Source organism: Tursiops truncatus, chromosome 1, assembly GCF_011762595.2.
Source record: "Tursiops truncatus isolate mTurTru1 chromosome 1, mTurTru1.mat.Y, whole genome shotgun sequence".
NCBI classification, from domain to species: Eukaryota; Metazoa; Chordata; class Mammalia; order Artiodactyla; family Delphinidae; genus Tursiops; species Tursiops truncatus.
The window spans coordinates 23,424,088-23,436,176 of record NC_047034.1 but is presented as its reverse complement, the minus strand read 5'-3'; the positions used below and the strand labels follow the sequence as shown (position 1 = coordinate 23,436,176).

The 12,089-nt window shown below is 59.2% G+C and overlaps 1 protein-coding gene across 4 annotated transcripts in view; it reads left to right on the top strand.

Annotated features, from left to right (window-relative positions):
* Positions 1-10,280, top strand: part of ITPKB (inositol-trisphosphate 3-kinase B) — a 97,391-nt gene extending 87,111 nt beyond the window's left edge. For 3 of the 4 annotated variants that reach the window (XM_033851418.2, XM_033851413.2, XM_073801085.1), the window contains exons 5-8: positions 1,468-1,672; positions 3,789-3,890; positions 5,550-5,621; positions 7,003-10,280. In XM_033851418.2, the coding sequence (XP_033707309.1) occupies positions 1,468-1,672; positions 3,789-3,890; positions 5,550-5,621; positions 7,003-7,218 (595 nt within the window). In that variant the 3' untranslated portion in view covers positions 7,219-10,280. Of the gene's footprint in view, positions 1-1,467; positions 1,673-3,788; positions 3,891-5,549; positions 5,622-5,921; positions 6,354-7,002 lie in introns of all 4 variants that reach the window. The other variant, XR_004525112.2, reaches the window with a different exon arrangement.
* The last annotated feature ends 1,809 nt before the right edge of the window (positions 10,281-12,089 follow it).

The window sequence follows — 12,089 nt, the reverse complement described above, 5'->3', positions numbered from 1 at the left end:
GGGCATGGCAAACCCTTTGCCCACCACACAGCACACACACACAAATACACACACGGGCCAGCATGACACAAGTCCACGCGAAAGCAGCCTGCCTCGCAGCTCTGCACTGTCGCGCTATCGGCACTGACCGGGCTCTGCACGCGGTCGTGTTCGTACATGCGCGTGGGCGTGCGTGGGCGTGCCTACAGTAGTGCGTGCATGCGTGCATGTGTGTGTGTGTGTGTGTGCGTGTGTGCGTGTGCAGGGGCGCAACCAAGGACAGAACCTCCGTATGGTCTGCATCACCTGCTGGAAGGTCCTAAACGACCAGACCCAAGTTCACCACCAAGGATTTGCTTTTTTCTTGAAAGAGTTGCTACAGTGGTTCTGGAAACTTATCTTTTAAAGGATTTGACCAGTCTGTCCTGGGTCCCAAGCCGGCAGGTTAGAGGTATGGTGGGAAGTGGTAGAGCAAGGCCCCGGGGACAGATGGAGAGTGGAGGCTGGGCCTGCTGTCACAGGCCGCCGTGTGGGCAACGCCCACGCACACAGGCCCAGGGAGAAGACTTCCCTCCACTCAACTGACGTTGCGGATTCCTGTTTCAGGAAGGGTCACGGGCAGCCGCTGAGCCCACTGTGGGGGAGAAGGGGAGCTTCAAATAGAAGCAGGGAGGAGGGTGGGCGTCTGTGATGTGCAGCAGGGGTGACTCACCCCGTTGGCGAAGGGGGCCAGGGAGGCAGCCTGGGGCCGGGAAGCCGGTCTCGGGCTGCCCAGATCCTGTACTGTCCCCAGTCCTGTTACCTCTGCCAGTTCCTAGAGGACCCTACCAGCCCGTGTGGAGGCCAGGGCGGTGAACAGTTTACTTGGCCACGTTGTCTTGAGGCCTGGGGTCCGAGGGGCAGGAAGAGCCCAGCACGTCTCTGTGGTAGAAGAAGAGCCCCGAGGCTTTGCCTCGCATCACGGGCTTCTCCCTCCAGCACTGGGGCCCCTTCAGAGGCCGCCTTCTGGCCTGAAGGTGCCCCCTCTTCGGAGAGAGCCCTTAGGCTGCCGGGGCACCAGGGAGATGTGGACGAAACGCACTCCGCAACTCACACAGGTGCTGGCTTACGAAGCCCTCGCCTCGTGGAAGGCAGCCGGGGGGACAGCTGGATCCTGGGGGGACCCGCCCTCAGCCCCCTGCGCCACCCTCACGCCAGCAGGACAGGCCGCCAAGCTGCCCCTCTTCCTCGCTCCTCTGCTGGTCCTGTGAGGTGCCCAGAAGGAAGAGCTCCTTGGGCTTTGTCGGGCCTTCCCAGCGCCCTTGGAACGAAGCTGCTCGCGTTAGGCAAGGCTGGCCCGTGCTCGGTCGACAGCCAGGCCCAGCGCAAGCAGATGTGCGCCTGTCCGGGACGAGGCTGACTTGGCTAAGCTGACTGCAGCCCTCGGGCAAGGCACCAGTGGGCCGCGCTCCGGCCACTGGCCCTCACGTGGCTTCCCCTCCCTCCCAGGACCTACCTGGAGGAGGAACTCACCAAGGCCCGGAAGAAGCCCAGCCTCCGGAAGGACATGTACCAGAAGATGATAGAGGTGGACCCAGAGGCCCCTACCGAGGAGGAGAAAGCCCAGCGGGCTGTGACCAAGCCGCGGTACATGCAGTGGAGGGAGACCATCAGCTCCACGGCCACCCTCGGGTTCAGGATAGAGGGCATCAAGGTGAGGACAGCCTGCGGTGGCCTGAGGCTGCCTGAGCCGCCCCGCTCCTGGGTGGGGAAGCGACTGGGTCCTGGGGCTCCAGCAGCGTTCACCCAGCGGTCCTGGATGCTCTCAAGACCCTACGGAGGCTGTAAGATTCCTCCCCATATGGGCCCAGGGCATGGGCAGCCGGCCCCAGGGACAGACATCTGGGGAAACTGGCCTGCTCCTTGGTCTGGGTCCGGGTGGGATGGCCACGTAGGGGGCTGGGGCCTCGGAGCAGGGCTGGCTTCTAGCCCCACCCAGCGTTGAGCCCTCCACCGAGGGCCCTACATCTAGCCCAGACCATGCCCAGCACAGAACCCCACCCACCCAGGAGGCGGCTTGCCGCGTGCCAGTGCCGGGAGCTGGCTCCTTCTGCCCAGGGCCCGAAAATCGGGACTGGCAGTGAGATACAGCCAAGGGAGGGAGTGCGCCGGCTGCCTCTGATGTCCGAGCCATCTGCCTGGGAGGCAGAACGAGGCGCTGCTCGTCCGGTCACCAAGCCCCTCTGGGGAGGCTGTACCGAGGCCACCCCCAGGGTCGGGGCCGCCTCAGTGTCTTTTCTTTCCTCTCACTCTCCCGGGAAGGGCCTGAGAACGCTCTCCCTAGACCCAGGCTCCCACACGCCTCCTTTGCTGCTAGATGTGAGAGCCTCTGCTCAGACACACGCTTCACCCCAAGGAGCGGGGCTGTGAGGCGCTGGCCCCTCGGTCTCGGGCAGCCGTCCCTCTCAAGCAGAGGACAGTCCGAGCATACTCGGGTTTCTGTTCTCTGCCCATTCTTGGCCCACGTTGGCCAGCCCTCGAGTCAGAGTAGGGCAGCGGGGAGCCCTGACTCACGAGCGAGAGAAGCCAGGACAGCCTCCTTGCCGATGGCATTGGCTGGAAGTTCCTGCGGGGCAGTGCCTGGCTGCCGATGGTTTCGAGTGGGGCAAAGTTTTCGCCTTCTCCTGTGACAGCTGCTTTACGACCTCCAGGCTGAGAAAGCCATCTGCCCCTCCCCTGTCTTCTGAAATCAGCTTTTGCTGTATTTTTGGATCCAGTGGGAGAGTAAATTATATGCTTATCCTCTTCCTCTTAAGGCTCCTTTCCTTTCTGTATCTGTTTGAAACAGTCTGCTTTCCCCTTGACCTCTCTCTCCGTCTCTCGCTGGATCTCCTGGTCTCTGTCCACTGTCCAGCTGCAGGAACGGCCGACAGCCCATCTTCTCGGGCTGCGGGCCACCAGCTCCGAAAGAAGCCAGCTGCCTTCACCAGCACACCCCCGCCTCCCCCGTCCCTGGTCCAGGAAAGGCCCTGCAGAGACCCCTGTGGGGAAGGCCCAGCCCTCGGCTCTCTCCCTCTGCCCAGGGTCCTGCCTGTTCTTGCAGAGGCAGCGACAGCGCGCAGCGACAGCGCTCAGCGCCACCCTGGTGGTGCACAGATGCACATCTGGGGGCCTAGTAGAGCCAGCCTTTCTCACCCTTTGATCTTAAAGAAAAGCTTTCCTCGTAGAGATGCTGAGCCCCACGTGCTGCCTGAACAGCCTGGAACAGACGTAGTACTGGGCTCAGGAAATGGAGCCATTCCGTGCGCTGGGTGGGGAAGGGAGCGGGATGGGCTGTGTTTTATCCTCGCTTTCAGGGAGCCTAAGTAAGAGACCTTCCATTACAAGGGAATCGAGCTGAGCTTGGGGCGAGGAACGCCTCTCTCCTGTGGTGAGGGAGGGTGTCCCTGGGCAGCAGGGACCTTCAGGCACCCTGGTTCCAGGGACGTGGCCCCTCGTGGAAGCAGAGGTCCATGCATCTCCCTCAGCCCCCAGTTGCTCACACTCAGGACCCCCAGGATGGACGTGCGGGCCCCGCAGCCTCACTCCTCCAGTCTTGGTCCAAGCGCCCCTCGGGCCTCCGGGCCTCCCTAATGCCGTTTACTCTGCCTGGGATGCTGGTGCCACCTGCTTTGTTCTCCTCAGCGAGGGCGCAGGACAGGCTCCCCCGTGCCGTGCGGTCGGATTGACCACGCGGCGCCTGCCTCCTTGTGCCCCGTGTAGGCACCTGGCTGCCCGGGGGTCAGCCTGGGGCTCGTGGTTCTGAGGCACTGTGTCATTCTCCTTCTCAGAAAGAAGATGGCTCCGTGAACCGGGACTTCAAGAAGACCAAAACGAGGGAGCAGGTGATTGAGGCCTTCAGAGAATTCACTAAAGGAAACCGGAACATCCTGGTGAGTTGGGTGCCCCCTGTGAAGGGGTCGGGCCGTGTGGTCTCCGGGCAGGGATAGCTGCATCCCCTCTGGAGGTTCTTGCCCAGCCCGAGACGGAACCGAGGTTCCCACACAGAAAACCCTGGCCCCAAGCTTCTGCTTGGAAGGTGAAGAGGGAGGTGGTGTGGTTGTCAGCCCGTCCAGCGGGTGAACACGCGCTCACTCTTTCCCTTAGCCAGCAGCTCAGCTCCCAAAAACGTCTCCATCCCCTTCAGAGCAACCCTTTCCGATGCCCGTATTCCTCTAAGGCCAAGTATTGTGCCAAGTGCTCATCAAACCCTCGTAGCAGCCCTCTGCCGCGGGTTGGCATCCTTGTCCCCATTTTACAGATGAGGAGACTGAGAGGTCAAGGGCACACAGCTAGGAAAGGGGGAGCTGGAGCTCACACCCAGGTGGGCCGGCAGCCTGCTGGTCCCTGCGCTTCTAGGCCTGGCTGGGCCTCCGCCAGGCTGAGACTGAGTGAGGGAGGTGTGTGGGCATTGCGGGGTGAGGTGCCACGTCACCCTCCCCAGCCAGAACTGATGGGCTCTCTGAGCCTGGAGGTGTGGGTGGCAGAAGTTCACGACAAAGTGACTTCATTCGCCGCAGGCAGGCTGCTGGACAGAGGCTCTGAGCACTGAGATCAGCTGAGGTAGGGTGTATTGAGTCCCCACACCCCAAGGACAGGGCGCCCTGTGACAATCAGAGACCTGGGTACCCCAGGGACCTGAGCCCTGGAGCCCCTGTGAGAGGCACCTTCCCCTGCACAGGCTCCCGGGATGCTGAGTGGGGAGGGCTGGACCCAGACAGCCTTTCTCCAAGGAGACTCAGCACTGGCTGGAACTGGGGAGTTTCCCTACCCCCCTTTTCCAGCTGGGAGACTTCGCTTGGCCCATGGTAAGAGCTGAGGCTTCAGTCACGGGGCAGGCACCCCAACTCTTCCATAGCTGGAGCCTCTGGACGCCGGGTCAGCGGCCGGGGAGGATTCCGGCTCCTCAGCAGAGTTTGCCACAGAACGCGCGCTGCCTGCGCCCGGACGAGAGGGGTTATTCCTGGTCCTGAGCCCCAGGCTGGCGCTGCTTCAAATGGGCATCAAGGGACCCTATGAGCCTGTGTGCGACAGGCTTCCCTCGCAGCCCCTGGGGAGGGCGGGCACCCCCAGGGCCAGCGCAGCTCTGTGGAGAGGCCACTGGCAGAGATATTTGTGGCTCTGGCTCTCGTATTCTGTCCTTTTCAGGAGTTCAGGGCACTGAAGTTTGTATCAGGAAGACAAGCACCATGGCAACCGGGCTCTCTGGGTGCTGCCTCCACACTGCTGGCGTTCCAGGATAGACTTAACCCCCGTGCGAGGGGCTCCTGGAGGCCTCCGGGCTGTTCGGGAACTGTCCCCCGCTCCCCCGTCCCCAAACCGCGCCTCCTGTCACAAAGCAGTGTGTAGTGGAGGGAGTGTGGGACCAGGGCCCCAGCTGCTCCGCCTTCTTTGGGCCTCAGTTTCTTCATTTCTAGATGAGGAGGTTGGAATAAGCAGGGTGTAAGGCCCTCTCACACTGACGCTCAGAGACTCTGATGGGCCAATTAGCACCTAAAATCCACCTCCCACGCCCACGTGTTTAAAAATCTGGTCATCTTTTCTGTTCCCAGATCGCCTACCGGGACCGGCTGAAGGACATTCGGGCCACCCTGGAAGTCTCTCCCTTCTTCATGTGCCATGAGGTAGGTGTGGGGCTTTGTCCTTGGGGACAGAGAGCCGTGTTCCGTGTGGCTGGCCACGACCCCTGGGCACGCCCGCCTGAGCTGTGCACCTGACCCCCGTGCTAGCAGACCTGCTTGCTCCTAGACGGGCCGCCCATAAGGAAGGAGTGGGGCATACGGAGGGCCGGCTCGGCCTGGCTCTGCCCTGTGTAGCTTCACTGGGTCCGGCCATCCTGGAAATGCCCTCTTCTCCCTTTGTCCTCACTGAAGCCCAGCGTCCCTGGGTCCTTGGCTTCTCCTGGGGTCTCTCTGTCTTCTTAGCTTTGTGCTGCCGGCAGAGCTTCCTCCAGCTGGCCTGCTTTCTCTGGAGGACAGCCTGGGGCCGAGGCTGAAAGGACCTGAGGCCGAAGAGCCGCCCATGACCTCCTGCGTGGACGGAAGGACCCGCGGCTGCCCACTTGGCAGCCCCAGGCTTCGTCTCACGGCTCTGCCCCCCCTTCTTCAGCACTTTGCTGTTACTTCCTGAAAAACTGTTTTGCTGTACTCTTTCTGGAGTTTCACTTGGAAACTTCAGGTCCAGACCGAGGCCAAATGAGCTGGGGCTTCTGCTTTTTTCCATCTGGGAAGAGAAAGCCCGCTTCTCTGAGGTCAGCACGTCCAGGGGGTCTTCCCTGCCCTGGCCGGGGCCCTGGGAGCTAGAATGACACTTCAGCGCCTTGCCACACCTCCACGTCTCCTTCGGGCCTCACACAGGTGACCCAGGGGGTCGGAGGGTGTGTTCATATTTGGGAAGGCGCCTTACCCCGCGCAGGTGCTCTGACCACAGCAGGGAGGGTGCCCGCTGTCCCTGGCAGAGACCGTGAGCAAAGACCAGCCTCAGAAGCCCTGTCTGCCCAGGACTTGCAGCAGGTGTGCTCCCGGGCTGGGGGTGACCTGAGCCTGGCGGTCCGCCGTCCCCGAGGGGCTGTGAGTGCCTTGGGACAGGGTCCTTTCCAGTCTCCCCACAGACGGGCGTGTGGCATCTCCTTGGCATCTCCCCCTCGGGCAGTTGGGTAGCACTCAGAGGTGCTGAGGGATGGGTTAGCTGTGGTCTAGAAATAGAGGAAAGTGTGCAGGTTGGGACTGGGGGATGGGGACGGGGTCTGTCGTCCTGGACATTCCTCCCTGGCAGTGTGGGCCGTCATTGTTCTGGGTCCCATGTCCCCCGTCCAAGGCGTGGCCACTCGGGCAGGCTCTGCCGCTCAGGTGAGAATGGGGAACAGAGCCCATCGGCTGAGCAAAGCTCGCTCCACTTCCCTGAGGTCTCAGGCTTTTCCAAGCCCCCCTAAGGTGCCGGCTTGTTGTCTGGAGGGCAGGGCGGGGCCCCAGCCCTTCCCCGCCTCACCCGCCTACTCCCCTCCAGGTCATCGGCAGCTCCCTCCTCTTCATCCACGACAAGAAGGAACAGGCCAAGGTGTGGATGATCGACTTTGGGAAAACCACGCCCCTGCCCGAGGGCCAGACCCTGCAGCACGACATCCCGTGGCAGGAAGGGAACCGGGAGGACGGCTACCTGTCGGGTCTGAACAACCTCGTCGACATCCTGACGGAAATGTGCCCGGGCGCCCCGCTCTCCTGAGGCCACCCTCCGCCCCACCTCGTCGCCACCCTGGCGTCTTCTCCCCCTTGCTTCCCTTCTCCTTCTGAATTTTTCCTTCACTTCCACCTGGGTGCAAGCCCTAGAACTGACCCTCCCGAACGGCACTACAAGACGCTTTGTAGACGAGACGAGATTTTCTAGTTACTGCCTGATTGAAGGGTTTGGAGCTAGGGCTTCCGTTTTGCTTTCTCAATAGGATCTCCTACTGGCAGAGAAACGCCCAAACCCAGGCTTGGCCGCCTGCAGGGAGGTCAGTAGGGTTTAGACCTGGAGGGAGGTTCAGGTAGCCGTGGGGTTCCTGGCTCCAGCTAACAGAAGAGCCCCCCACCCCAAGCCTCTGGGCAGGTTACCTGTGGAAGCCTGCTGCCCCCTGGTGGCCAGTGCTATTGGCACCACTGTTAGGCACAGCCGGTTCCTGCCCCATCCTCTCAGCCTGGGGATGGGCTGGTGCTGTAAAAATAGGTGCCTGGTGCCAGGCTTTCTGGTATTTGGGGCACAAAACCACTGGGAACAGAATGTTGGCCACGAATAAAGTACCCTCTGCCTAGCAGCCTGGGGACTCCGAGAGATGCCGTGGTGGCCTTTGTAGGGCCACTAAAGCAGAGACCCCATCCATCCGGTATTGAAACCCTCCAGCATTGGGACAGACCCAGGAGCCAGAAGTCCAGACCCAACTTGACTGTGCTGTCTGACACTGGCCTTCCCAAGAGGGGGCAGGCAGGAGCTGCGTTCTCCCGTCTGTGATTTTCGCCCGTGAATTCAGAGGGACATTCTGCAACCCTGAGCTTCCAGGGATGCCACCCAACCCCCAGAGCCACTTATACCTCCCACTCCCCACCTTGCTGTGACAGGGTCCTCAGGGCTGGAGGGCAGTGGGCCAGGGCCCAGGCAGCCCCAGGGGAAAAAAGACAGAGCTTGCCAAGGACATTCCTCTCCTGTCCCCTCACCTCCCAACTTCCTGGTGCCAGGTGGTTCACCTGCTGCACACCCAGGATGCTCGTGAGGCCCAGGGTCCCCAGCAGTGATGGGGCAGAGCTCCAGGCCAGCGCTAAGCAGGGAGGAGGCAGGAAGCTGGCTTACTGCCATCATTCCCCCACCCCCCCCCCACCCCGCCCCCGAAATAAGTCTTAATGGCCTGAAGGGCTTAGACCCGCTTCCCAGATACAGTGTGAGCAGCTTCCAGAGTATGTGGAGGGTGCCAGGCATCTCTTCCTGGGGTCTCTAGGTTGCTTGAAGATTCACAAGGAACCAACTGTAAGCCTTATTTTAATTGTAAAGCAAATAGGTCTACATTATTGAGAAGAATGTAAATTTGCGTGAGTTGTAAAGAACAAAAGTCCAGCTCTTTGGCCATTTGGAGCTGGGCCCCAGGTGTTCACCTTTGCTGTCGGAGGTTGGACCCATTGCTCTGCAGGGAGCTGGTCCAGGGACTACTTGGAGATGATGTGTCCCCAGGGGTGTGTGCCTGGAGGACCAATCCAGGGGGAAGCCTTCCTGGGCTGCCCCCTGTCACCGCAGGGTCTCTGCGGGAACTGTCACCTTGCCCACGTGACACGTTCGTTTCCCTTTTCATGCTGGGTGAGTGACGGTTGGTGGGGGCAGAAGGTGGGACACATGAGGATGCATAAGTACAGAATTTAAAAATGGAAATCACTTTTGAACTTCCTGGCTCTTGTTCAAAACAGCAGTGAGCTCCCGTGTGGGCTGCCTTGCTAAAGGTCACACCCCCTCCTGGCTGAGCACGAGAGACCTTGTGACACCACATGACCCTAGAAGGCAGAAGCACCAAAGTCAGCCCGGGGTCTTGGGAGCTGTAGTCAGCTGGGTCAGAAGGGACCCCGGGGGTCTGGGCTGCTCCTGTCTGCAGGGAAGGGACAGCATTAATTCAGATGTAAAATTCTACGACTGTGGGCTGGCCAAGTTACCCTCATTCTATCTATGAAAAGAGTTTGCTAAAGCAAATTAATGCTATGAACAAAAATTACAGGGGACCAACTTAACCAATTTGAGAGAACAAACTTTCCAAGCACTTTAGGCAGGCACCAGTTGTTTGCAAACAATGTGCTAATATGCCAGTGACTTGTTCATTAAAGGAGGCCCATAGGGCCTCTTACTGGCGATCTTTTGCTTTGAGTTACAGTATATATGTGAATGGTAGAAAGTGGCATCTTTCTAGGGTTAATGCTATTAGGGGTTTGGGGGGTTTGTAGTTCCCATGCTAGTTCTCTTGCACACCTACTCTCTCTCTCAACCCATTCTCCCCTCTGTCCCCCCACTCCCTTGACCGAGCGGGATAGATGGATCCTGGAATGTGATTTCCCAGAACCCCTGCCCAGGCGGTCTGAAAACCTTCCCCAGCCAGCCTGGTCCAGGCAGGGACTCCCTGGGTCCCGGCCATGCAGGTGCCAGGAGGGTGGGACGTGGTGTGCACACCTGCGCACAGGTGAGTGGGCGCCCTTTCTGCCCTGTCCCCATGGGGCCCCGGGGCCCTTGGGGTTGAGCACTGCTCAGCAGTGGAGGGAGGTATCTCAACTGCTTGTCCCAGATGTGCCTTTAGTGTCATGTAAGAAGTTTTTAAGTTATATTTATTTTGTCGGGTTTTTTTAATTGCACAAAACACTAAGTCTGAGAGGCTGGATTCTGTTTCTCCTTTAAAGCTTTGCCTTCTTTCCGAACTTCCTTTCCCACCCAATGGAAAGAGCCGGATGCAGCCCTGGCCGTCCTCCCACCCTACCCCACCACCCTCCGCCATGGACTCTTTCCACGCTTCGCTGTATTTAGCTTTGAGTTTCTCTGCGTCTGGTCAACCCCCGTGTGTACATAACCCAGGCCGTTGCTTGGGAAGAAGCAGGGTGCTCACCCCCTGCCAGTGCCTTTTTCTGGAGGAGAGAACTCCCCTGAGCGTCCTCCTTCCTCCTGCACCCCTCTCCCTGCCACACCTTTGGAGAAAACTGAGCTGTTACAAACCCCCGCACAGTGCCTGGCAAACAGACTGCAGACGCTCTGTACCTTCCTGAATAAAGGCCCTGGAGACCACGGTGCTGGGTGCTGTCTGCGTGTGGTCCTTGTCACCCCAAGCCCTCCAGGAGTGTCTGGGGGTGAGGGGGTCTTTGGTAGCTGGAGGATCCAGTGGGGGCTATGACAACCCCCAGGGGTGGGGGTCAGATTTGGGTAATATTTTAATCTGCAAAGGATTTTAAACACTCTTCAAAACTGCTCTTTTCTGCTCTCTCCATGAAAACTTTTACATAGCAGCTCAGGGACGAAGCAACAAACTGCTCCCCACCTTCCCCACCCCGGGCTGGCCGAGCTGCCAGCAACTTTTGCTTATGGAGCTCTGTACGAGGCACTGGGTGCTTGCATCCATAGTCCCCTTTGATCCCTGTATTAACTCCATGACTAAGGCTGTGTAGTCTACAGATGCGGAAACTGAGGCTTAGAACAAACACCTTGACCCGAGTAATAAGTGGGAAGCAGGGATTCAGATCCAGAATGTGTCTGGTTTCAAAACCAGTTGTCTTCCTCCCTCCCTAGGGAGCATCTAGACGGCAGAGAGCTTGGCTTATCTTTACCCTGCATCCCAGGCGCTAAGCACTGGGCCTGGCACGTAGTAGCTGCCCGGCGAGGGTTTGATGGACTCATGAATGGCCGTGTGGCTGGGATGGCCAAGGAAGACAGCTGAGAACAGGAGCCCCTGCAGCACATCAAACGTTCTCCGTGCACTTGCCTTCAGGCCTCTCCAGCTCTGGATAGCTAGTGGCTTCATTTGCAGAACTCAGAATTCTGTATCTGGGGGCTGGTGCCTCCTTCCTTTACCATTCTGAAAAATTATAGGACAAAAGTACAAAAAGGCCACAGTGCCTTTGCACCTTCTGTCCCTTCTGCCTGGACTGCTCTCCCCAGGTTATCACGTGGTAACTATGCTCATTCCGGATTCTCACACCTGTATCTCATTCCTGCCCCACATCTGGCTCAGTGGGCTCCAACCATTGTCTACACAGGTTCACGCAAACTGCTTCCTGCCCTTCCTCCCCTGTCAGCCCAGAGCCCCGGGAGTTACCCAGCCCCGTGCCCATGTAACCCTGAAGTCTGGGGGATTTAATCCCCCTATGGTACAAACTTTTCCCCAATGGGAGATGAGAACAGGTCAGTAGGTCCCTGCCCCTTCACCACACCCCCCCCTGACGGATGCATCCTGATTGGCTTCCCCGAAAGTGGTCCTATGAGATCAAGCAACCAGCTGCACTTAGTGGGGCTTGCGCTCTGACAGAGCAGCAGGAAATAAGCCTCCTCCTCAGGCTTTTCTCCCTGGGGAACCTGAACAGAGATACACCATCGTGTAGATCTTGGCTCACATGTTGCCTCCTTGGAGTGGTCTCTGAACCCCCAGCTAAAGCAAGCGTACCCCAGCCGCACTCTCAGTGCCCTGTCTCATCTCCCACACTGTTGCTCAGGGTTCAAAACCATCTACAGGACTTGGGGTCTGTCTCTTCCATTGCGACACTGCCCCTGAGCGTGGGGACTTGACCTTTTAACTGTTGTTTTCAGTGTCTCGCAGTGCCAGGTACAGGTGCTTAGGGAATGTTGATGGGGTCCCTGAGCACCTGTGTGACCATGGCAGTGGGGCATACAGACACCCCTTCTTAGGCAGGAGAACAACTCCCAGGTCGTGTGGCTTCTCTGGGCTCGGTCCTCTCCTGCGATCTTATCTGCGCCCCTTTCAGCCAGCCGTTCTCAGTGTCTCTCCAGATCTTGCTGTTGCCGGTAATTGACCAGTAAAGGCACTCAACAAGTACTTTCTGGAATGGGTGAGCGACACTCCCTCTTCTCATCCTTTCTGCTGTGGTTAC